Here is a 25,730-nt window from a genome sequence, read left to right as displayed (position 1 = left end):
CAATTGATATTTTCTGAGATGACTTGCAGTTTGGAGCAGAAAAGTTATTGGTCAATCAGTACCAAATAAAGCACTTCCGTAGAGTCACAGATTTTAAGACCAGAAAGGCCCTTTAGGATCATCTATTCTGACCTCCTTCACAACACAGGCCAGGGAATTTCACCAAATGATTCCTGCACCTAGCCCACAACTTCCGCTTGAGCTACAGTATGTCTTTTAGAAAGACAACCAATCCTCTTCTAAAGTCTTCAAGTGATGAAGAATTCACCACATCACTTCATTAAGGGTATTTCACTGAAGTTTATTGAATTATGGATATTAAACGGTAACCAAGTAAATGACGTATGTCATAAGCTTTACCACAGAACTCTCACTTTGCCTGGGTTAAAAAGCACAGCGTTGAGTTAACTCTCTTCCATTTCTCTTTCAGGCAGGGCCCTTTAAAAAACCTCTCCAGAGCCCATCCTAAGTACCAGTCAGGATGGTCACAAAACAGCACACGATGCACTTTCCTCCCACGGAAAGCGTCTAGCCTTCTGCATTGCCAGCCTCTCATGCCTGGCAAGGGAAGAGCAAAGAAACAGACTCTCTGCAAGGTGACATATTTCAATGGCTTTGAAGAAAGATAGCAGCTTCAGTTTAACCTACTTTTTGTGCTGTTTACTGGAATGCTAGAGAGGTCAGCTAACGTCTACAGATTAAATTATAATTGAAATATTTGTTGATGTCATTAGTTCTAGATATAAAAAAGAAGGTGATTTCACCTGCAACCAGAGCTCAGAATGAACTCTGCACGTTTACAGCATGGCCAAGCTGCGCCGTCAGCCATCCCATGAGTAAGAACATGCAGAGGTCACTCGAAGAAGGAACAAAGCGTATGTCTACAATGCAATTAGACCCCCACTGCTGGCCAGTGCCAGCAGACCCAGGCTCATGGAGCTTCGGCTAATGGGCTGTTTAATTGCGGTGTAGATGTTTGGGCTTCGGCTCTGGGACCCCCCCACCATGCAGTGTCCTAGAGCCCAGCTTATCCTAAGATTCCTTGGCCCTCCTGTTCCTCCCTCAGGAGGGAGAGGGTGACAAGACTCCTCCTGGGAGGCAGCCCAACAATACAGTATACAGGGTACAAGTTGGTAAACGTGCATGTGCACTCCCACCCCTCTCCCAAACCAGGGAATTCAGCCACTCAGCATAGGGGAGATCACCCACGAGTGGGTGGGGCTATCCCAGAACTACCCAGGAACCAAGTTTAAACACTGAAGTAACTTCAATGTAGATGTTACAGCAAACTGCTATTAAAAGTAAAGGGATTCCATCAAATTTTAGTGATAGTAGAAAGAATTTAGGGAAAAGAATTAAAATTGCTTTTCGCTCCTTTATAGCTTTGTAACTACACTCACATCACCGTTCAGCACTTCATGATCAGTATCAACGGAACAAGCAGCCATTCATACACAGATGTACATCAGGGACATACAATACAGGCTCTTTCTCTATTCTTTATCCGAATGTTTACAAAAGCTCAATTTCAGTCTATTTTTGTCCACCCGTCCCTTTAAATATCAAACAATTTTCACTCCACTCTCTCTCAAAAGAGAGTCTGACTTTTTCTTACACAGGATGTAACCTAAAGATCTTACCAGAACTTCAGGAATCACAGCAGCAGTAAGTTGTTTGTCATTGACCGTTGTATCTTTAGCTACCATATATATTCTTTCAGCTTCAGAAAAACAAGACATTTCAAGTACAACAGCACCTGTAACAAATGTATTTAAGTGATTCTTTAGTTGCAAATAAACTAGCTTACTATGAAGTTAAGATAAGGAAAAACAGATTACCATGAAAGAAAATAGTTTTATGGTACTTCAGAAAATATAAGAAAGTCATCCACTACAATAAACTGGTTGCCAAGAATGCAAAGTCCTATTTGTATTTAATTCAAAAATCCATCAACACAGAAAAGAAAGGAAAAACCAGACCAAGCCACCTGGGAACATTGTTGAGAAAGATCCACTCACTAGTGCTGGGCAAAACTGACGGGGTGTTACAAAAATTAGAGAGGTCAGAGAAAGAATATAAAAGGAGCTTAGATATCTGAGCAGGTTGGGAAAAAATCCATCTAGTCAGAAAAAAAATTCAGGCAAAAGAAATCAGCTGTTTAGTGTGAACGAACTATTGGAACCAATAATGCCAAACAAAACAAGGAAGGACCATGGCTAACAGGTTAGCTATGAGCTTGCCAAACAATATCGTGGCTAAAAGAAAAAGAAAAAAATTCTATGGAATTTTGGCTGCTTCTTAAGAGCCATCATACCATGGTCCAGGAAGGTCTGACTCCCACCTAGAGCTTCCCACCCCATTGAGAGAGTCTCGGAAATAGAAAAATATTCAGGAACTGAACAAACTTCAAACAGCCATAAAAATGATGACATGGATTAATTCATGAGCAGAGATCTCTGTAAAACACCTACATGTAAACTGGATTTAAAACAAACTATGGGTAAGAGGAGGATCATAACCTACAATTATTTTCCATGCTGCAAATACAAAAAAGGGAAAGGAGTTGTTCAAAAACATCCCAGGGGGTTCCAATGGTCTTTATGAGGGAAAACATCCGTGTTTCCCAGCCCCACAGGGGTATAACTGGTACCTCGGCAGTAAACATGGGCTTTTGGGTATGGATTAGTGGAATGCAACTGGCAAAGGAGTATCTAAACAGGATATCAGGAACATTTTCTGAAGATTATTCCACAGTATTGTAGGCCTTAACCTCCCAAATTAAGTCACTGACGCCCCACTAATGCAGTCATTTGAAATTGAGACTGGACGATGCATTTGAAAATAAGCTTTTATGAATCATCATTTGGTGGCAGATGGATAAAAGCTAAAGGAAGTCTTTTCTATTCCATGGTTGAGGATACTAAGAATACAGATGCGTAGCTGTCAGGTTGCAGCACTCCGGATGCTAAATGTTCTAGTGGTTTTGGAGGTGTTTCTTACTTCCCCAATTTCCTTCACCTCAGGATGAAATAAACTTCATTCTTTAACACCAGTAGCAAAGCAACATCTCAAAGAAAACGTGTGTGTCCAGTGGAAGAGTATCTAACAAACTAAAGTAAGAATTTTCCAAAGATAACAGATTAGCCTCATCTCCCTCCAGTGGACTTATTAAAGCCAAAATGCTGGATCTGTGAAACACAGAGCTTGAAATTCCATTTTTTTAAGTTTAACAACAGAAACAAATTCCAATATCTTATTTTTTGAAAGAAGAAAATGAGAAGTGGATGTATGGTTTTGCCTGCAACAACTGACTCTCCTAGCTGCTTGAAATTAACATTCAAAACTTCATCACATTCATACAAGGCATGAAGCCACCTTATAAAAAACAAAGTTCTAATAAAACATATTGTGGCTTATATAAATATGCTACGACGTTTTACATCTGATTTTTAAAGACTTTTTCTTTAGATGATAAGATCTCTAATATATTCTTTTATGTTTGAGCTTTTAGCATGTGACTGACTTGCTGAAGTTGGTATGTTTTTACAATACTGAACTCAGTTTAAAACGTTAGAGGCTTACCTTGCACTGAGTAAACATGACTCAAAGAAAGCAGATTTGCTGCAAAGATTAAAAGAGAATGTACTTCAGACTTCGGGTAGACGAACAGTAAATTTTAAAAGCACTGATTTCAAATCAAAAACTTTTTAAAATTGCAAAAAACAGATAGCATCCCCAATTAACACTTTCCCTCTTCCAAAGTCACCTTAAAAGTTGGTGGTTGTTTTTCAAACTTTGTATAAGTAAAAAACAACTTTGAAAAGTAAAAGCTATAAGAAAAGATAAATTTGTTTACTGTAGAAAGGGACAAAGTGAATTTTCAGTAGTGTAGATAGAATATATTCGCTGTAATAAAGACAAAATTATTAAATGTACTCCCCCCCCTTTTCACTTCTGAATTAAATTGTGTTGCCACAATTTGAACTAATACAGCACACAAGCCATATGACAGGTAGCGTTAAGGTATCTGTTAACATCACTCAATTTACCTTCTTAAAGGAAGTTAAATCCCAGGTACTATTCTTGGGAAACGATTAATATAAGCTTACATATTCTTTGATAAAAAACTGACTTTCAGCTGGTTACTTTTAAAGAGAATGCACTCATTTAGAATTTACCTGTGTTGTTTAAACAGAAAGTAATAATACTTTTAGAAAAACAGCTAAAAAGGTCAGTGTAACCAAATATATATATAAAGGCAACCCAAGTGCCTTACTGACCATCCTCTGAACAAAAAGCAAGCTGTCACATACATTTTTATTTCTTATACAGAACCGTCAGTATGTTAAGATAAATACAGCCCTGCGCAGATACAAAATTTGTATCCGCATCAGATTTGCAAAAATGACCCACGGATATAAAGTGGATATCCACAGATTTGCAGAGCTCTGAAGGTAAAAGCAGAGGGGAAATGTCACTATTTCAGATAAAACGTAACAAGAAAAAAAATTGTGATTTTTAAAAGACAACATTTGCCAACAAAGGAGTCACAAATGTACATAAGCAAAATTGGAAGAGAAGGAACACAATTTTACTATAGCATGTTATTCTATACATAGGAATAGACAGTGAAATCAAGTCCTTGCAGTCCAAAGATAACACTATTTGACTTACTTTTGATAGCTAAGTCATCCTTGAGGATGTTAGTGTATTCTTCAGCAGAGAGCTGAGGTGGCAAGCCACCCACAAACAAATTTACCCGCACGACAGATTTATTATTTTCTACAATGTAAAATCTTGTCTGATTCATCTGACGTATTGAAGTCTAGAAAAAAGAAATCAACTAGTCATGCTACAACACGTTATATAGCAGGGGAAAAACACGTCATAAAAAAAAAATCGATGTAGCTCTGAAGCAATGCCACTCGCTACCAGAACTTTGTGCTCGGAAAGAATTACAAATTACAAAAACTTCGCTCCGAAACCTGACTGTTCTGTTTAGGAGCTTACATAGAAGCTGCAGCTCCTCAGTTTAATGAAAATTAAAATTACCCAGAAATTGAGAAAAAAATGACCCCCAACTGATCAGAAAGCACAAACCAGATTGATTATTTCTTTACTTGTTTACCTTTCTTATGTCCCTAAGTCTGCTCAGGATCATCTCCTGGTCATCCAGCACCATTCGCTGAACTAGAGAAAGAAAAGCAACGATAGTGTTTTTCTTTAAAAAGTCTGAATTATGACATAACTCAAATGAAAGCAAAAGCAAATAAAAATGACTGGTTTAGGGAAATTAATGCCTTGACCTACGTTTTACCACTTTCTTTAATATTAAACACAAGTAGAAATATGAACACACAAGCTACAAGCCATATTCAGCAGCAAAACTCTGAGGAGGATTTAAATTGCACTTCCGTTAATTTGCACAAAGCTTTTAAGTACCCCCACCCTTTATTTATTCATATATATATATATATATATTAAGGATAATAACATTTTGCAGCTAATCACAACCAAACAATACTCTGGTACCAAACTAATTACTGTATTTGAAAGCAGATGATTGGGAAAAACATGATTCATCCTGACAGATAAAAAAAGAAAACACTAACCACAACATTTAATACATTACCATTGTGGCAAACAGATGCACGGTTTCTGCATGACCCTAAACAATAGCCCTTTCGCTCTACTGTTGCAAAACCAAATCATCAGCCAAAGGAACATACAAAACATAAACCCCATTCCCAGGGCACTGTGAGGAAATAATTTGATGAAGTCTTTGATTTATGATTACATAATTCATGATTATAAAGAAAACAAGGGAAAGTTACAATCATATGTTAAAACTCTACCCAAGTATTTCTATGGCCTCCATCACAAGAGTATTCGAGTGCTTCATACGCTTTAATTTATCCTGCCACTGTACAGATTGGGAACTGGAATACAGAGAGAGTGAAACACCTTGGGCAAGTCACTTAGGGTTCATCTCCCTGAAAATAAAAGGGGTGTTTCGAACTTGGGTTTGCTAACTCCTGTAATACAGCAGTGAAGACACAGCACCTCTGCTTTTTACTCAGGTTAGCAGCACGAGCTAAACTCCAAGCTCCCCTAGGGTATGTCTATGCAGCAAAAGCGACGCATGGTACTAGCCTCTCCGAGCTAGCTAGTGCAACTAGCAAGAGCAGTGAAGACAGTACATCGTGGGCTTCAGCTCAGGCTACTGACCCAAATGCATAGCCAGGGTCCATGCCAGACCGGTAGTACTTGCACTGAAGCCAGCACTGGGCTGTCTTCACTACTACTGCTACCCACACGAGCTGGATTCACGCTCGCTTGGGTAGGCTAGGCCGTGCGCAGCTCTGTAGACCTAACCCTAGAGGCTTTAACTTGAGCTGCTAACCTGAATGCTATGTCTTCACTGCTACTTTAACCCACAATAAGAACACCTTTCTTGGCAGTGTAGACACATCCTTAGCTCCTGGCTCAACCACAGAGTTCCTGCAGGACTGGGCTGAACCCAGATCAGAAGTCCCAGTCTAGCCTCTTCACCACCAGGCCGTCCCTCCAACCAGAGCAACACAGCCGCTATAGGGACCCGAGCATCCGGCCCTACGTGTCCCTGAACTCAAATTCTTGGTTTATTCATGGAATAGATATAGCCAAACAGCAGCACCTAAAAGCTTCCTTGCACTGGCCTGCGTGTGATCTGCTTTAATAGCAAAGTTATTGACCCCAATTAAGTAACAGCTGCCTTCAAAGGGCATCTCCCAAAAAAACAGTCCTTTTCACCAGTGGGTAAGTATGCATCAGAAAATTAGACAGCTGGGTGACATTTCTCATGCAAATAATTTTTTCCACTGAAAAAATGCAGATTGGCGTCAACCAAAACAATTAACAAATTCAGGTCAATGTCGGCAAATTGTTTCGGTCAAATAAAAATTTTAAGTAACTTCAAAAGAGTTTGTTTCGGCATTTCTGAAATGAAATGTTTCAACTTTTTGTTTTGGAATTTCACTATTTTCTTAAAAAAAAAAAAATAAAGCCTTCAAAAACAAAACAAAACTTTCAACCCAAAACTATTTTTTCAACTTTTGCTTTTCGTCAGGGGGAGGAGGGAAAATATCAAAACAAAACTCCATTTTGGTTCGACTTGAACTGATTTCCCCGCCCCTCCATAATTTTTTTGGTTTGGCCACTAACCTGAAAAATCTCATATTTGCACATCTCTTCGGAAAACACAACCTTGCCATATGCTTTCTTTTAGTACAAAGAAGGGAGAGTAAAGTACTAAACACAAAATTTATGGTGACAATTTAAAAAAAGCATTTCTGATTCAATATTTCAACATTTTTCAGCATAATTATACACCAAGTATCTGTTATTTATTGGAGGATCAACTGTAAAAATTAAATATGGATGTATTAACATTAAAATACATAAATGAATACTACAGGACTCAACTACAGTTATTCATTGAAATAGAAAAGCAAATAATGCTTGATTTACCTTGCTTACTGGCCATAAGTACTTCTAGAAGTTTGAAATTCTGGAGGCATTCCGACTGCCAAGAGACAACACATTTAGATGTACATTTTAATAAGTAACAAATTTGCCAGAGTTTTGTATTCTTTTAGTGGTTAGATTATAATATTAACAGGAACGAGAAAATTAAATACCTTAAATTAACTTGAGACACAAGCTGGGTGAGGTAATATCTTTTACTGAACGAGAAAAGCTTTGGAGCTCCGCAGAGCTCTTCTTCGGGTCAAAGCCTCAAGAAGAGCTCTGTGGAGTTCAAAAGTTTGTCTTTTTCCACCCACAGAAGAAAACCACAATGGAAGATACTGAATTGTACTTTTCCTTCTCTGGAAAAACCTTCCTTTCCATTTCCGTTGTCTCTCCCACACAAAGCCTCAAACTTCCCCATTTCTTAGCTACCAACACAACCCATAAATCAACTGGACAGACAACTGCTGAATAGTACAGTTAACTCTCCCCACTCAGCAGCCGATGGGGCTATTAGAACATTTCCACATGGATGATCTCGCCAAAGGGAGCAGAATGGGGAATGGTACACAGCTCTCACAAATGGCCCATCAGGCCAACCAGTGGAAGCAGACTTCACTAACAAGTTATATTAATTATCTAACAGCTGTTGACACCACAGATCCATACTCTTGGAGCAAAACACTACTGCATGAACATGGGACTGTTTAAAGTCTTGACACATTATGATGGGGGAGGAGGAGGAGAAGGAATCTTATCTACATACCCCTTAGTCCTTGCCTAGAATCATTCATTCAGAATAGAAGAGGAACACCCCGTACACACACCAGAATGGGCAGCTAAAAACCTGAATATCAGATTAAAACAGCTGGTATCCTTATTATTAAAAAAATTAATAATATGATTGTCCAACACTGTCCTAGACACATCTGCTACACGGGACTGGTGAAAGCAAACATTCAGTGTTACTATTACTCTAGTGGAATAGGTCATGAATTTTTGGGGACATGCTACCTTTCTAACAGGTCTTGACTAGAAAGTGACAAAATCCCTAATTAAAATCCCTAGGTTCACTTTATGTATTAAGGCTGAGGGCATTTGGAATCTCTCAAAGAAGGACTTCAACATCCACAAACTTTGGATAATCATCGATCACCAGTTGATGCACAAATGCATCTGCCCTGCTGGATATGAGAAACATTGTACAGGAGCTTTCACATGAGTCAGAATTCCCCCTGCTAAGAGGATAGACACTCCTGCCCATGGAAACGTACATGGCACATGTACATAGTGTTTCAAACTAGCCAAAACCAAGAGCTACGTAGAGAGCTCTCTCAGAGGACGCAATAGTATGAACTCCAGGAGATATGACAACAGCTGCTAACCAGAGAACTACACACTACCGTGAAGGAATTGAGCTTTTGGAAACTAGTGAAGCTGTCAGAATGTTCATTCTAGCTCCAGGACTGCATATTTCCACCAAATAGTCATTGAAATGTAGGGCTGGAATGGACCTTGAGAAGTCATCTAGTCCAGCCCCCCTGCACAGAGGCAGTACCAAGTAAACCTAGACCATCCCTGACAAGTGTTTGTCCAAACTGTTCTTAAAATCCTCCAGTGACTTCTTTAAAACATGGCAACACTTTGGGGAAAGAGGGAATTACACTTGGAGGAGACGTCAATTGCACACTTACTAGGACAGATCTGATAAAAAACACAAGAGGGACAGGGAAGCAGGTGCGGCACTGAAGTCGCTGGGCCAACAATTCAATCTCTCCGGGGAAAGAGATTACACATTTTAGTCACACCATCATCAGTTCTATACTAGAAGAGATGTAACGTTAATCTCTAAATCCTTAATGAAGCAGATAAAAACCTGCAGAAATTGGCAATATTACATGGTCAGATCATGAACCAGTGGGAGTAATATTTGATAGGTGGGATGGACAATCAGCAAAAGATAGTTACACTCACTAATGACATATGGGTTACTTTTGCTGCCGATAAAAATCTCTATACCTCAGATACTCCGGGCTCTGAAATTATTCAGAAATATCTGGAAGTAGCAGGCTTGCCAAAGATAAGCAAAATTGATAAAGAAACTTTAAATTAAAAAAATAACAGAAGAAGAAATCCTAGAGGCAACTGCAAGGAAGAAAAGTGCTAAAACTCTAGGACCCGATGGCTCTCCAGCTGAATTTTACAAGATATTTAAGAAGGTATTAGTGGGTCCCTTGAGAAGCACCTAGGGGAGGAACTTCCACAAACTATGAAAGAAGCTACTGTGGTGGTTCTCCCTAACAATGGAAAAGACTTTTCCTTCTGCACTTCCTATATGCCCATATCACTGTTAAAAGATACAAATCCATTGTTATCATTAGACACAGAGAAAGCCTTTGATAGAATAGAATGGAACATTTTGTTTCAAATCCTGTCCCAAATGGACTTTGGCCTCCGGTTCCTTTAATGGATAATGCTCTTCACAGCAGCCCAAATGCAGCTTTGCGAGTTAATGGGGTTAAATCTCCCGTTTCAGTTACACAGAGGGACTAAGCAGGGATGTCCGTTGTCTCCTTTACTTTTTGCACTGGCCATCAAGTTTTTTGCCCAGAGGATAAGGGACAATGGATCGATCAGAGGACTAAATCTTGCAGGAACACATCAGAAAACAGCATTATATGCGAATGACGTAATATTTTTTTGTATCTAAACCAAATATTTCCCTAAAATTAGTTTCTAAAGAAATCCAGGATGTTGGGAAAGCATCTGGATTTTAAGTGAATTAAGGCAAATCTGAAATATACAATTTGCCAGACTCTGAGACGTCACTCCTTCAGAAAACATTTGGGTATAAAGGGGCAACAAATTATATAAAATACCTGGGAATTCAAATCTCAAACACCCTAGAAGGGCTCTAGGATTTAATCTTCAAACTACTGCTTTAGCACATGAACAAAGATCTGGAGTGCTGAGGGATGTATGCAATTCCTTGGTCAAGGAGAATAGCCACAGTCAAAACAAATATTCTGGCAAGGATAATTTTCTTGCGTCAAAATTTTCCGCGATTATCTCAGATAAAACCCTAGCAGGAATACAGAGGGTGATGTTAGAATGTCTATGGAATAAGAAAATCAAGAGTGGAAGCAGATACTTTGTACAAACCCATTAAACAAGGTGGACCAGCTGTTCCGAAATTTCTATGGTACTATCAAGCCAGCCAGCTCAAAGCCGTAGTGGACTGGGGGCACTCTAATCCAGTCTAACACTGGAGCTTTATTGAACAAGAAAATTGCAGCAGTGAAAACACTGTTCGGCTACCAGAATTTTGCATACATCCTTTAGCAAAGGCTATTCTATAGGTTTGGAATAGAACTATAGGTAAAATAAACTCTTTTCCCTTGCCAACACCACCCATTGCAAATAATCCGGATCTTAACCCAAATAGCAAACACAGAGAGCTTCAAACATTGAGAGCGCTATGGAATACACCCAGTTGGCCAGCTATTGGGTAAAGCAATTCTTTTAACTTATTTAGAGATCAAAACTAATTTTAACTGGCCCACTCTCCCCTGGTACCCGTACTTTCAAGTCAGGCATTATGCTTCTTAACTTTCTAGTTTATACAGAAAGTGAACTTTATTAGATGTGATGGCAACTGGCCAATTAGGAAACAAAAAAATTATAACGGAGTTATATCAATCTTTGCAAACAGCATTCCTAACAAAATTTCAGAGACGGAGCTTTCTGCATTGTGGCCTTTTTCTGAGACCCAGAGGTGTCCAGAACAGATATTGGACTTTTCACCTTCTGATCAGAACCCTGAAGAGGTACCATCTCCAAGGGGCTTCACAGCCAAACCTTCTTCAAACAGTAGGGCTTTCAGCCTGTTCTGGAACTCCTTGCATGCTCTCGCGTTGAATACGTTGCAGACAGAGCATCACGAAGTACATCAGCACTCAACAAACCTCTATTATGAGCAGCCATGCCAGGAAGACTGCTGGACAAGAGCTGCACCTTTGAAAGCCTGGTCTCTTCAACTTCCGGTCTGCCATGGAACCAGTAAATGGAATCAAACAGCTCTCTCTAAACTATACTAAAAATAAAACTTGACAGTTAACTTATCCTAAGTCTAACACTAACTATGAAACAGTAAACTAAGGCACCACGATCTTCTAAGTGAAGGATCTGGCACCAAAGGAACCCAATAGATGTACATCCATCTGTTGCTGTGGATGGAAGATGCTAAGGCAGCTGAGGGTGCCATGTCCCATTTTATCGTCTTGGCCTCAGCACATTCAGGAATGTAGATGGGAGGGACAGGAGAGAAGCATGAGCGTGCCAACAGGCCCTGTTATGAGAAGGTTCCACCACCTGACCTGCACTTGTCAGCACACCCCACGAGTGGGACAATGCAGAAGACACTCAAAAAAGAATGTAAGGTTTTCTCCAGTTCCACCAGGACTTGATCTTGCGTATCAGCCTGATTCAATATTCAAGAGATACAGAAGCACAAAAGCCGTATGCTCTAGATTGAGAATTCTCCTCTTTGCATGAGTAAATTTGCTTGGCCCATAAAAAATGGAGGAGGCTTTCAGTATAGAGCTATTCGGTCTGTTGTATTATGCAGAGCAGTAGCCGTGTCAGAAAGCTCTCTCACCAAGGGAAGTCAGTCCAATAAAATATATTACCCCACCCACCTTGTGGGTCTTTTTTATTATGCTCAGGTAATGTTTTACCTGCAATTTGGCACCACGGAAGGCAGGAGTTATCATTCGCTGAGCATTAAGAAGACTATTTGGTAGAGGGAAAGTAATATATACATTTTTGTAAGTATGCTTTTTCTTTTGAATGAACTGTTAGGATAGTTCATACGAAGCACAAAGAAATGCTGATGAGCTTTATATTGCTTACCTGCCGTCCTAATAGCCGGAGAACTTCTTTAATTACTGTCTGGGTGGTGCTTTCCTTATCTATTCGTAGAGAGATATACGCCATTCCCACCCTAGACAAAAAAATATATATTTAAAATTAAAATCACTTATGCAGATGGATTAGCTCAGGAGATTGTACCAGGATCTGGAGAGCTCCTACTCTAAGATCCCAGTTACAATTCAGCCCCATTCAGTAAAAAACTTGTTACCAGCTGATAAAATTAAGCTGTCCACAAGCCTCAGTCCCACTCACATTGGACAGGTGGGAACCGACTATCCCGGAGACCAGTTACTGACGCCTCTATACTGCTGGTGACTTCACACAAGTAGGCCTGTATGAAGACTCACTGAAACCCATGGGCCTCTGTCCGAGCAGTCCCACCTGCAGGACTATGGACTAAAGTTTTTGTCAATACAACTGGGACCGAGTTGGCAATCTCAGCAGCAAGGACAGACACACAACTCAAACAATTTGGGAACCTTTGGGATGAAAGATGGAACTATAAAACGGAAGTGACTATAAACTGATCAGTCTTATTTCATTGTGGAGGGTGAATAAAATGCAAAACAGTTTCAGTAGTAAAAAATAAATAAGATTTAAAAAAAAAAAACTGTTTTAATCATCTAATCCAAGGGTAGGCAACCTATGGCACACATTCCAAAGCCGGCACACGAGCTGATTTTCAGTGGTACTCACATTGTCCAGGTCCTGGCTACCGGTCAGGTTTTTAATTTAGTTTTAAATGAAACTTCTTAAACATTTTAAAAAACGTATTTACTTTACATACAACAATAGTTTAGTTATATATTATAGACTTATAGAAAGACCTTCTAAAAACGTTAAAATGTATTAACTGGCATGCGAAACCTTAAATTAGAGTGAATAAATGAAGACTCGGCACACCACTTCTGAAAGGTTGCCGACCCCTGATCTAATCTATTACTAACATGGAAAAGAATGTAACATACATATCTTTATCTTAACGTTCCCTTTAAAAAATATGAAGCTCTCACAAGAAAGCTTCTACTCATCATTTGTACACGGATACAATTTGCTTAAAAAGTTATGTTTCCTTGGATTAACGTGTTACAACTAAACAAAGACGCAGGATCTGTCCAGATCATGCAAAGGCACCTGTTGACTCTTAAGCGTGCATGACTGGGGGCTAAATCAATGTAATAGTTAATGTCAGAGTCTAGAAATGAAGAAAAATGAAAGCTAAAAAAAGAAATATCTGTTACACAAACACAGATCTTTGCAATGTAGTGGGTTTTGTGCTCCTTTACCCTCGTGCAACTTTAACGACTGCAACACATTTTCCTGGCCACAACAAAAGGCACAATTGGCTGAGCGGAGTAACCTTGCAAAAAGAAGGAAATCACTCACTTCAGCCAACCGGGATAAATTCTTATTACTTCGTGATCCTTAGATTTGGCTCTGATGATCCAAGCTTCGGGAACCGCCTCTCTGAACACTGGACCTGGGCTGGTTTCTTCAGTGGCATCATTCCTGTTGATGATGTCATCAGAAAACAAGGTCTGCTGAGAAAATGTCTGGAGCTCATAGTGCTGCTGATCATCGTTTACGTAGTATGCCCTCAGCGCTGCCTCCTACAACGGCACAGAAAAGACAGTGAGTCGCCCGCCTCTGAAAATGGGCACGGATGTCTGGCTGGGACACAGTTATGAAATGCAGTCAGTTCACTTACTCTAAAAGATTCTTTTAAGGGAACATAAAAACAGCCAACAGGCCACTATCGAAAATAAGCACATGGTTTCGCAACGAAGTTTTAGTGATGTAAAAACACGAGTGGAAATTTCTCACCAGAATCCAAATATAGAGATTTTTGTTGGTGCCTGGAGTATTTTTGTCAAGCGATGGCAATTTTGATCGATGTATCCTTTTAATATAAATGTAGTGAGCCGCAATAGACACGCAGCTTCAGGATTCATGCTGGTACGGAGAGGTAAGTTGTACTTCTCTGCGCTGCCTGCCTTTGATCCAGGTTTAAATCAGAGATCACTTTAAGCCCCGGATGCCCTAAGCATCCCTGCTTCGCAGCCACTCTGTTCCCCAGGTCCAACTCACCCTCTTTGGGGCTCTCCTGGCCAGGTAAAGACCACTCCACCTGCAGCATAGGGAACTCTGTAGCCATCCTGTGCCATTACAGCCCAATTTCAAAACTAGAGACCTTCTATCGCAGCCTGCATCACCTTCGGCCACCACAGACCCTGGAGCAAATATGTCCCAGGATGGCACTTTTTGTGAACTAGGAATTTCTTTTATTTGGGAGAAGACGACAGCCAAAATCATTACGTTTGAAAAATACCAAGCAATCCTAAAGAGCACTTTTTTTTTGCACTGTATATTCTTTTTTTAACTATTTGGATGTGGATCATCAAGAGCAATTTTCAAATTTTCAGTTAATTTTGAGCACATTATCAATGCAGAAGGGGGTATATAATAAGAAGTTATTTCCTGACTGAAGCTGAAAAACGTTGGTAATATTCTAGAGAGGTTCCCACCCTGCATCTATCACAGGAAGAGCACCTACCACTCTGTCTTTTCCCTCATTCTGCAGAGCATTGGGTTTTTAATTCAACCACAATTTTAGTACGCCTTGTTTGGTAAACAGAAAAATGGACATATGCAGCAGTCTTAAGAAATAGTTTGTTTCATGTACGTGTAACCCTCTGGGGTTTGTCCAGACTGAAGTTAAAATCATTAAATACTATGTATTTAGAGAGACGAATAGGGGGCTCATTAGTAACCCTGGTATACCAGCCAATATCCCAGCTATCACTAAAACCACATTTGAATGTTCGACAGGATAGGCGAGTTACAGCTTAACACATAATGGTTGTTGCATACATCTATGAAGTCTCCGCAGTCTGCATATCTACATCAGTACCTCATAAAATGGTCAGAAGTACCAGGAATATCAACAGTGCTGGATAGAACCAAATTATGTTCCAATATTCTAGCTAGGGTAACAAGCAGGTTTTGTCATCGGCGTTGTGAGATGCATTACATTTGTCAATCGTGGTATACTGGGATAGCTGGAGGCCAACGTAATCTATCAAAGTCGTTATCCATTTGAGAGTCTCTTACCACAACCTCCTCACTTTTTGCAATCCTTGGAACGGAAATCAGTCGAAATTGATTGCGTTTTACTGCATCATTCCCATCAAATATCTTTAATGTTTGTTTACCTAAAGAAAACAAATGTTTACATTACAATAACAACATTGAATATAGTCATGTCACAATAAGAAGTGTGTATGCAACCAGTGGACAATGCAACTTACAAAAGTCTGCTTTTAACCAGTTTTAAAGAGTAACATTTATTTGCATTTTCTTAAGTTTACTTTTATTTTCCTGCTGTTAGGCTAAAATGTAACTTAACAAGGGGAAAATGAACTAAAAATTTCTTTCAAATGGCAATTTCACCATTAGTTTTCATCCAAGTGTTTTGTGCACGATTTTCTAATTATTTTCCCCTTAATTTCAAATCTCCTTAGTCTAATCTTTACCAATTCAGCAACATGGAACCCAAAATAACAGATTGATGCCTTCAGAACAGGTGTGGCAAGTCTGATGACTGTGATTTGGAGAACAAAACATTGTTTAAAATAACCAGTTTGGCTATGAGCCAATTAAATGTCAAAAGGAAAATTTTAAATTATTATATTAAGTTCTTTAAATTGCCCCAGAAATTTTTAAAAATCAAATGTTTTCCTGATCTGCATTATATTTTAAATCTAAAATTTCCAATAAAAACTGCACAAATCATGAACTATAGGTAGACAGCATACTAATACTTCCCAAATGGTGAAGAATCAAGGCTTTTGGCTTCAGCCCTCCACAAAACTGAGGTAGTGGTGGAATCCAATACCCTCCACTGAACATTTTTTAAAAATATTAGTTAATTACACACATTTAAAACAACTCTGCGTACAAATCTTACAGAATGTTTTGGGGGTTTTCTAAGCCTGCATAAGACCACCAATCCAACAGACTCATCTTGCCACCTCCAACGTGGGGGTCAAATTTGTTTCATTAATGAGGGACTACAATCTGAGGAACACCTTTCACTCTTCTGATCCCATTACTACAGAAGAGGTGTGGGTCATAGGGGGGTAGTTATATTTAGTCCCCTCCACAGTCCCCAATGAACGGAGAAGTCCGGCAATATATCACGGCTGTTACCCAGTTTCCTGCATAAACGACACACCGTTTTTGCTCCAGAGGTGTGATTTACAGTTTGAACTCTAGGCCACTCTTCACTGGCAATGTTCAGAGCATTCTCAAACCAATCCGATCTCATAACCAACCGCTCCTCGGGCATTCAGCACACACTGATATGGTCACAAACCCAGCGGCACCTTTACGGGATGTGGGCAAATACCTTTTACCATTGAAATAATAAAAGCCTGAAAGGTAATCCTTTTTGTACCTTGATATGAGGCATGTGAAGAATGAATCCTGAGCTCAACAGAAATACATGTATGTGCACTTAATTATACTGGTATACAACTTCTTCCCTCACTTGGAATTAGTTCAGAGTATGACAGCAAGGACTCAAGGGGTTTTGCCCGCAAATAATCTTCATATCTATGTTCCGTTTATTGTGTTAACCCATTAGAATTTCCCAAAGAAAGAGGATAGCAGATGAGATGGGTGGACATGGATGAGTAAAATGAAAAACTAGCTACTGCAAAAACAAGGCATAAAAGTGCAGAATCCTGCAGAGATATCCAGCCCAACTCATCTCTTTAATCAGGCACACCCAGACATGACAATGACGGGCAGGCCATCAATGCCGACAATAAAAATACACCTGGGCACGCCAATATTTTGCTGCAAGCTTTCAGAGCCATCCGAGACATAGAAACAGCATATCCTATGGTTCACCTCCGGTTCTACTGTATGTTCTGCCACCACAATTAACAGGCCTGGTTTGGAACAAATGGTCCATACCAAATTATGTTCATAATGGGCGGAATCTGTCCCAACAAAAGGCCTCTCCCTCTATGGCCCTCGCCCTTGTCCTATGTCCTGCAATAGAAAAGGCAAGACTTCTATTTCCTTTCCACTTTTCTGAAGAGGTAAAGCCTACACATTGCCTGAGAGTTGGGGGGGGCAGGTGCAGAAAGGGGGGAGGACAGGACCCTATTTGTTAGGTTTTCCCCTCCTCTAAGATTTTGCTTCTCCATTGCACCCTCCCCCCCATTATAACACAAAAGTTATTGTTAAGGTGCTGCCAGTGTCTTTTGGGCATGACTCCCAGAACTGAATCACTTAATACCTGCGGGTGAAGGCGCCCAGGCCGCACTATGAACAAGTTCCACTCAGTGTGGAAGTGAGAAGCAATACAGATGTAAGTCTGGTTCTCAGGCCCGGCAACTCACTCTGTTCGGATATTCATGATGGCAATATTGTACAAAATGGGTGCAAGCGCCAAGATCTTGTTTATATTACATTTTTACAAGGTATGTTTTATGAACACAAGCTTTTATGTACGAGTGGCTGCGAGTGTCCTGTTTATTCTCCTCGTTACAACCGTGGCTGCTACGGCTATGAAAGAAACCAGACGTGGAGATAAAAATTCTCCAACTCTGTGTGATGACAAGCAAGGAGAGCTGGGCTGTATTAAACAGCAGGGATGCTAACCTTGCACAGAAGTCTTTATTTCAACTGGTCTTTTACTCACACTTTTTTCTTCAGGGTCACCCTGCTACTTCCCCCTCACTCAAAGGCCTTCCATCATGTGGATCTTCCCTCTTGCCATACTATGGCAATATGGATGCTGCTCCTTTGGCAGTCCATCCATGTTGCCCTGAGCATTTGTCCTTCAGGAGCTGAGCACAGGACAATGGCAGGAACTTGTGACCGAAGGATCTGAACTGTGATCCACCACAACCCGATCACCATGCCAACAGCTCGGGGGAAAAGGCACATTTTGAAGTAGAGCTCCAAACTCTCCCAAAGACAAGCACCCAAGGGCTTCTACTGTACATTCTGCAGCACGTACAAGAGGAACATTTCACTACTCGGCAGGAGTTCGGTCAAAGCAGCTGTCAGGAGTAGTTAAGGATCACTACAATATGAGACAATACAATAAGTGCTCAAATTTTGCCTTTCTTACATGGATGTTTTACAACCACCCTAAGCTACCGTACACCACGCATCATCAGTACCGTGTTCTGATTTTCCGTGACAAGAGAGAAATGTATTGAATTTATTTTTGGTTTTTTGGATGCGATGGAGATGGGTCCTGTTCTGAAGCAAGGTGGGCAGGGCATAGAGATGGCTCTGCACTGCTTAAGGCTGTAGGAAGACTGATGAAAGGATAAAGACGTCAAGGTTAGGGTTTTGACTCAAGGATTCCCACTATTCACCATAAGCCTGCAGAAGTCTCTCCCTGGGGGAAGAAAGAGGAGAAGAAAATCTTTTAGGAATCACAGCACTGAACTTTGTGCCGCCAAAGGCTGTATCTGTGGACATCTCTGTTCGCTTCAGCCCTTTCCACTGCATCCACATAGTATGTCATGTGAGCTAGAACAAAAAGGCTGCAGCCCCTTTTAAAGCCACTGCCAGGGCGGAAATGGGTACAAGTTAACGTAGCAAATACGGGGTGAAAAGGTGGGTGCTTACCGTAGGAAAAAAAGAGCGACTAGAACGCTAAACTCAAAGACAACTTGAGCCAACCTACCAGTTCAGCCATCTGCATTACAAACAATGCTTAGAGAAGCGGCAGCGAGAGCTACCTCTTACCGCGCTCCACCTTCCCTGATTCTGCAGAAGATTTCGTTCCTGCCTATTGCCTCAGTGGAATGAACTTTGGAAGCAGACCTCAAGTTTCTTCTTTCCTAGAAGAATGCTTTAAAAATGAGTATCTAAGCAACAACCTTATAGAAACCTCCTAGTGCCCAAGATTGGTTTAAGAAACACACGATCTAGACATAGTGTGTATTGTCTGACAACATTAAGAGAGCCCAAATTCTTTTTCCAGCAGCTGGCTTGGGGAATAGAATGATGGATGGTAAAGGCTGGAAGTGTCCTCAGATCAATGGAAATCCTTTTTTAATGTATTTATTTGGCATAGTCCATCTTAAAAGGTATGTTGACTGATTCTGGTATTACAATCTGATGAAAGACTGTGTCTGCTTTACTTCACTTCAGCTACTGGAAATGAACTCATGCAAGAGCACTTAACTAGGAGTATGCAGAATGCCCTGTGAGTTAATAAGAACTAGAATGTCTCTCCAGATTCAAGTCAGCACAGGGAAGTTCTTTCAACAGGACTTTTTTTTTTTTTGGTTACACTTTTTAGAGTGGGACATACCTTTTTTTTGGTGGTAATGACTGTACTCTAAGAGAAAGATTTGTATGTAATTACACAACTCTTCCCCGACTGACCATCAGGTCCCCATTCTGAAATGAATCCCACACTTTTCGTTCGGAGGCTAATGCTCAATGCAGCTGTTATTAAAATCAATCATCTAGATACGACATCCTTTCTTCGGTCAGCATCTTATTACCACAACTCGTCATTTGTACAAATATTTCTCTTCTGATCTGTGTGTAAACCCACCACAAAGGGGGCATTATATAAATAATTTGCATACAACTTGTCTGACTTCTTTTCCTTTGGAAAATCTATTTAAATATTTGTCATTTATATTAGATGATGCTGCATGTAGTATCCTCTCCAATTCTCATTGTTAAAGGAAAAGGCTAAGAAGATCAACTGTGCAATGAAGTTGGCACACAGTTTAACCTAAAAGCTTCGTCTTTCTACTATGTAACTAATTATAAGATGATTTCTGATAAGAGAGTTATCGACTGATGCATCATAAAAATAGTCCCTTGCAACAGAACTTTTTTCCCCATTCTCAAGTCTTTAGACCTCAAGTCTGTTCTTACAACTAAATCATAGTTTCACCTTCTGAAATCTGATTTTATCTTTTCCATCAATGGCTTCTTTCAGAGCTGTCCAATTTAAAGAGCAAAACTGGTTTGGTTTTGCTGTTTTTTAAGCAGGAGGCTACTGCAAGGTCAATGTTAGGTACTTGTTTACGAAACCATGAAACCTGATTCAGAAACACAGAGTTTCTTTGGGGACAGGATATGTAATACTTGGTGAAACCAAAACAGCTTTCCTCATTTGAGCGTCTTGTGGATAGCGGGAGCCTTTTTATTCTTTTCTTACTTTTCAAAAATCTAAGCACAGCTTGGAAAAAAAAAATCTATCAATCAATGACGAGTGGGAAGCTTTTCCCTGGCAAGCACAGGAGCCTAATCCAACAGTATCAGCAGAATTTAAGGTTTTGAAAAATAAGAAAATTTTCCAGATATGAACAGAGTGCAAACCAACTGCAGTGCTGTCTTCCTTACCCCGTACCCTGCCTGCTCCAGTACCTGTACTTCTACTGCTCTCAGCTGTGCCAAGCAGCAGCAAGGAGAAATTAGCAAGACTCTGGTCAGTTTCATTGCTGCCATTCAAAACCCAGCTGGGCAGCTATGAAACTGACAAGAATCATGTGAATTTTATGCTGCTGTTCCTTTGAAAAACCAACCTCTTTCCCCAGGTCATCCTGATTCTCGGACTATATCACTGGCCGTTTCATCACTACTGGGTCTCACCCAATGAGACAGGCCGAAACTCCAGCTCTAAGGGATTTTTGGACCACAAGGCTGTGAGAGCTGCCAGCCTTTCACGTGGGGGCTGCACGCTCGCCCTGGGCCTTAACAGCTGCTCATGGAACTTTTTCACCCATCTGCCATGAGCAACACTGCAGATCCCAGTCAGAGCAGCATCTGATCCACTTTCCTCTGTTCCCCTCTAGCTTCAGGGGACACGGATCATAGGCTTTGAAGCCATCTGGGCAGTGCCCCAGAGGAATAAGCTGCGCCCAGGACTACCTGTGAAGCACTGTAATGAGCTCAAATGTCTTCTTCGAAAAAGACCTGACTTGTCTGTGGAGCAGAGTGAAACCTCCCCTTTGAGATCTAGTCTCTCCTTTGCCACTCTGGAAAGTGCAGTGCCCACTCGCAGATCCTCGGTAAACACCTCAGTTTCTCTGGCAACAGATTCAGCACTTGCCCAAGCAGAGTGTGGAGCCAACTGATCTGGGCATGTCCACTTTCACATTACAATGACCTACCCCATGACCTGGAGGTTGGGGACCACTGGACAAACAGGCTGCAGTCTTGTTGGACAACAGATGAGGGCAAAGGCCCACTTTACCCCTTGTTTTTTGGACCTGATCATTTAGCCCTCTCCACCCCCACAACGAGGGGATGGAAGAGGGAGAGAGTATTCCTTGACAGCTGCCTATGTTCATGACGTGCAGCTACCCCAGTGTTGTCCTCTTGGTTACTCCCTGGGAAACCTGTGGGTGTCAGATACGCTGAGTCCCACAGCAGGCAGTAAGCAGTTAGAAAGTATAGGTGTCCCAGTGCAAGGGGGATTTCTGAGGTCACAAGCCCTTCTTTTCCCTTCAGTCCTCTGCATCTGCCAGCAGAAGTACTGATCTCTCCACCTGCTGGAAATACCAACAATGAGCTTACACAGCGAGCAAGTCCCCTGTGTACAGGGGATGACACCTCCAAACACGTTTGCATACTATCCCCATCTGCTGCCAGGGACAAATTATACCTAAGCATCTGGACTGGCATAGGGGATCGAAGAGAATCTGCAAACAGAGGAAAAACCTGAACCGGATAGGTTGCCATCACACCTTCACTCAGTCTTAATTTATTAATTCATTAAACCAAATCATAAAACCCTAAAGCTAAAATAAAATCAATCAGTCAAGGAAGATAGTGTGTGATGCTCAGAATGCCATATGCCTTTTCAATAGTCACACACCGACAATCCAGCCAGAGGAGGAGGTTTTAGCTTCGCATGGCACTAAAGCCATCATCCAGGCTGAAGCTCTACTCTGCACAACAGAAGCTTTCAAAAGATGTTTGTTACTCTTAAGTGTCAGTAGCCTCGGGAAAAATGGCCAGGTGCTTAACACGATGCACTGTAAGTCCCGGTCTGTAATGAACACCTCTTGAGACTAATCACCAGACTTTTACCTGTTGTTTGGGGAGCAGGGGGTCTCATTCTGTCGGTCTCATTGCCAGCTGTGACCGACAGAAGCCTTAAATGAACAAAAACATCAGGGCCTGATCATGCAGGCTGCACAAGCCCTCAACCTGCCTTGATTTCTGGCACACCACCAGAGGCAGAGAGTCTAGCGCCTTTATGTTCCGGGATCCCTACAGATCCAGGAATTAAGAGCTCACCGTAAATAATTTTTATTTTGAGAATTATGGAGATCTCTCTTCTGGGGGTTTGTTACATCTGTACGATATCATCCAAACAGTATTTCCACCTTCTAAATTGCCAGTTATGAAGGAATATTAGCAAAGATGGGAAATTAAAGACTGTTTGTTTGTTTGTTTGCCAGACTAGGATTGTGATTCTTTATGTTCAGCATCATTTTCAAACACGGCCTCAGCTAAGAACAATGTGCTTTGTCTGTAGGAACACAGGAATTGCCATCCCAGGTATCCTGTCTCCAGTTTACCAGTATAGTTAAACAGGTACAACTCTTGGTGGGAACAACTCTTTTCAGGTTAGTTTAAACCCCTTCCCAAAAGACATGAGCTAAACAGAAAAAAGGGCCTCACACCAGAATAAAAGGCTTTCATGACGGAATAAGAGTAACCGCACAGGGATTACATTATATTGGTTAAAATTCACACTTTAGCTTCTACCAATATAACTTTCCTGTGTAGACTAGCCCATAGACCCTACTTTATGTCCTGAAGTGTGAGGGTTCAGATCTCTTCCCAAACTCATTTTTAAAAAAATATTTACTATTGTAATTCTGGATATCTGTGCTACCCATCTAAAATATTCTAATCACTCCTGATAAGTTCTTGGCCTCAATAATATCTCGTTACAATAAGTTCCACAGTTTAATAATGCATTGTCTTAAAAAGCCTCTATCAGTTTTAATTTTTCTCCCTATCAATTTCATTCAATGTCCCCTTGTTCTCACATTATGAGAAAGGATGAACAAAAGATCCTAATGTAACTTTGTTTATAAACCATTCTTTATTTTGTATTCTTTTTATCATGGCTCTTGTTCGTTCCTTCTCTATCGTAAATAGCATGTCTTACAAACCAAAGCTGGCCAGGCATCTATCCTTTCACGCCCCAAAAAATATCCTGCATTTTATCTTTCACTGCTTTTTTTTTTTTTTTTTTTACAGACCTATATCTGTAAGGTATATGAAACCAGGGGCGGCTCTATGTATTTTGCCACCCCAAGCACGGCAGTGAGGCAGCCTTCGGCGGTATACCTGCGGGAGGTCCACCGGTCCCGTGCCTTCGGCGTACCCGCCGTCGAATTGCTACCGAAACCGCGGAACCAGTGGACCTCCCGCAGGCACGCCGCCAAAGGCAGCCTGACTGCCGTGCTCACGGCGACCGGCAGGCCACCCCCCGCGGCTTGCCGCCTCAGGCATGCGCTTGCTGTGCTGGTGCTTGGAGCTGAGAAACTGTATGAAACTGAGAAAAAACAACAGCTACATCTTTTTTAGAAGATAAAATAGCAGGTTAGCTACCATAACTGTAAAGGTGACCAACAGTTCTAGTATCATGTTCCCTTACACAGTAAAAGTCTGTGCACTCTGAAAGAAGAGCTTGACTTGAAACAATGATGCAACAAATGTAAAGATCCCTCCTGCAAAGTCAATGAGTGGTTAGCATCCCTGCTGTTTAATACACCCCAGCTGTAGGAGGAGTAAAGCCTTACTACCTGGTATCAGTTACATTAATATTTGAAAGTGTTAAGCCAATGATTAATCAATACTTCCCACTGAACACGATGCCTTTGTTTTCAATAGAAGCATTAGAATTTCTCTCCTCCCAACACAGTAATCATCAAAAATCAGGGCATGAAAGAAAGCCAGTTACATTGTGTTAATATGTAATAAGGGGAAGCAATTCATTTTAGAACAACCATTTTATTTAAACCACAGGATTAAAGATTCTTGGCATTGGTCTTTGAAAATATACAGTGTGTTCCTGTTCTCCCCAGTTTTACTGATTGACACTGTAGAGAAATGTGTGTAAGGAAAAGTGAAGTTTAGAATCTCTTTTTGAGTGCAGTGTCTTCATCTTCTTGGGTCAGTCTGTATAAAATAAGGCGTACTGGACTAGCAGTGTCGACCAAGCCATCTGAGATACCAGGATAGACATCTCACTCCCTTTGACAGTCACTGATGGAGACATACCAGCCTCAGTCAGTAAGATATAGAAGTAAAAACAGGTGCTGGCACAGAAAGGATTATTTCGCGATACTATTTGAAAAGCCGCCCACTGGAAAAAGTGCAGGTTTATTTGACAAACCACAGCTGGTCACAATCTGAGCCTACAATATGGAAGTATATGTTGTGTCATAAATTCCTCACAGTCATCAGGAGAAAGTGAAGTTTAAACCCTATTTTAAAATGAAGGGGACTTACTAACACATTAGAGCCCATTGTCACAACTATGGTAAGTATTGATCTGGAATGTCCCTTGTCACATGGCAATTTCCTCAATAGTCTTAGATCTTGAAAGAACATGAAGGGGACATGGAAGGCTCTTTCTTTCTTTACTTTTTCTTCAATCTACTTTTTCATACTAGAGCCATTTATGCAACCACATCATGAAAAATGTGATGATTTGCTGGGTTTAGTCATTTATTCCACTTCCTTTTATTTTGTTTTAATAAACTGTGGTTGACTGCACTATTCAAGAAAATGAGATGAATAAGAGCAATATCAAATGTAGAGCAGTCAATGGGTAGAAAAACTGCATTGCGCAGTTGCCAATGGACTTCAATCCTGACATAAACACCACTATATTTATTCTTACTGGGCCTCACCTGAGCAGAGTGTAGATTTCATTTTACTTATGCCCTTGGTAAGATTTGAACCCAAGTAGCCACAGATGAAAGGCTAGTTGCTTTAAAGAAATGTACTGCCTGCCCTCCAAATCTATCGCTTAACATTACTGGATCGTTAAATACAAACACATGATTTCTCAATTGTTATTGTGAGAGATGGCTAGCTGTGACTTACCGAGAATACTACTTACAGAAAGCGATTAACTCCAGAGATACTCACCTGTGGAAAACACCTCAAGAGAAGGTTGACTGCAATGATCTAATGAATACCATCACCTCTTTTCATTAAAATGCTCGAGTGGATTTCACAGAAGGCCCTAACCATTATCA

General features: G+C 40.7%; 1 protein-coding gene across 2 annotated transcripts in view; it reads right to left on the bottom strand.

Moving 5' to 3' along the window:
- Nucleotides 1-25,730, bottom strand: part of DGKQ (diacylglycerol kinase theta) — a 137,717-nt gene that overhangs the window by 38,854 nt on the left and 73,133 nt on the right. For both annotated transcript variants that reach the window (XM_054031845.1, XM_054031847.1), the window contains 8 exons: nucleotides 15,553-15,653; nucleotides 13,828-14,051; nucleotides 12,421-12,511; nucleotides 7,510-7,564; nucleotides 5,129-5,190; nucleotides 4,675-4,825; nucleotides 3,583-3,621; nucleotides 1,641-1,756 (listed from right to left, as the gene is read on the bottom strand). In XM_054031845.1, the coding sequence (XP_053887820.1) occupies nucleotides 1,641-1,756; nucleotides 3,583-3,621; nucleotides 4,675-4,825; nucleotides 5,129-5,190; nucleotides 7,510-7,564; nucleotides 12,421-12,511; nucleotides 13,828-14,051; nucleotides 15,553-15,653 (839 nt within the window). The remainder of the gene's footprint in view (nucleotides 1-1,640; nucleotides 1,757-3,582; nucleotides 3,622-4,674; nucleotides 4,826-5,128; nucleotides 5,191-7,509; nucleotides 7,565-12,420; nucleotides 12,512-13,827; nucleotides 14,052-15,552; nucleotides 15,654-25,730) is intronic.

This window comes from Malaclemys terrapin, chromosome 6, assembly GCF_027887155.1.
Source record: "Malaclemys terrapin pileata isolate rMalTer1 chromosome 6, rMalTer1.hap1, whole genome shotgun sequence".
Taxonomy (NCBI): Eukaryota; Metazoa; Chordata; order Testudines; family Emydidae; genus Malaclemys; species Malaclemys terrapin.
The sequence above is the reverse complement of the archived record's forward strand: the minus strand, read 5'-3'. Positions and strand labels throughout refer to the sequence as shown.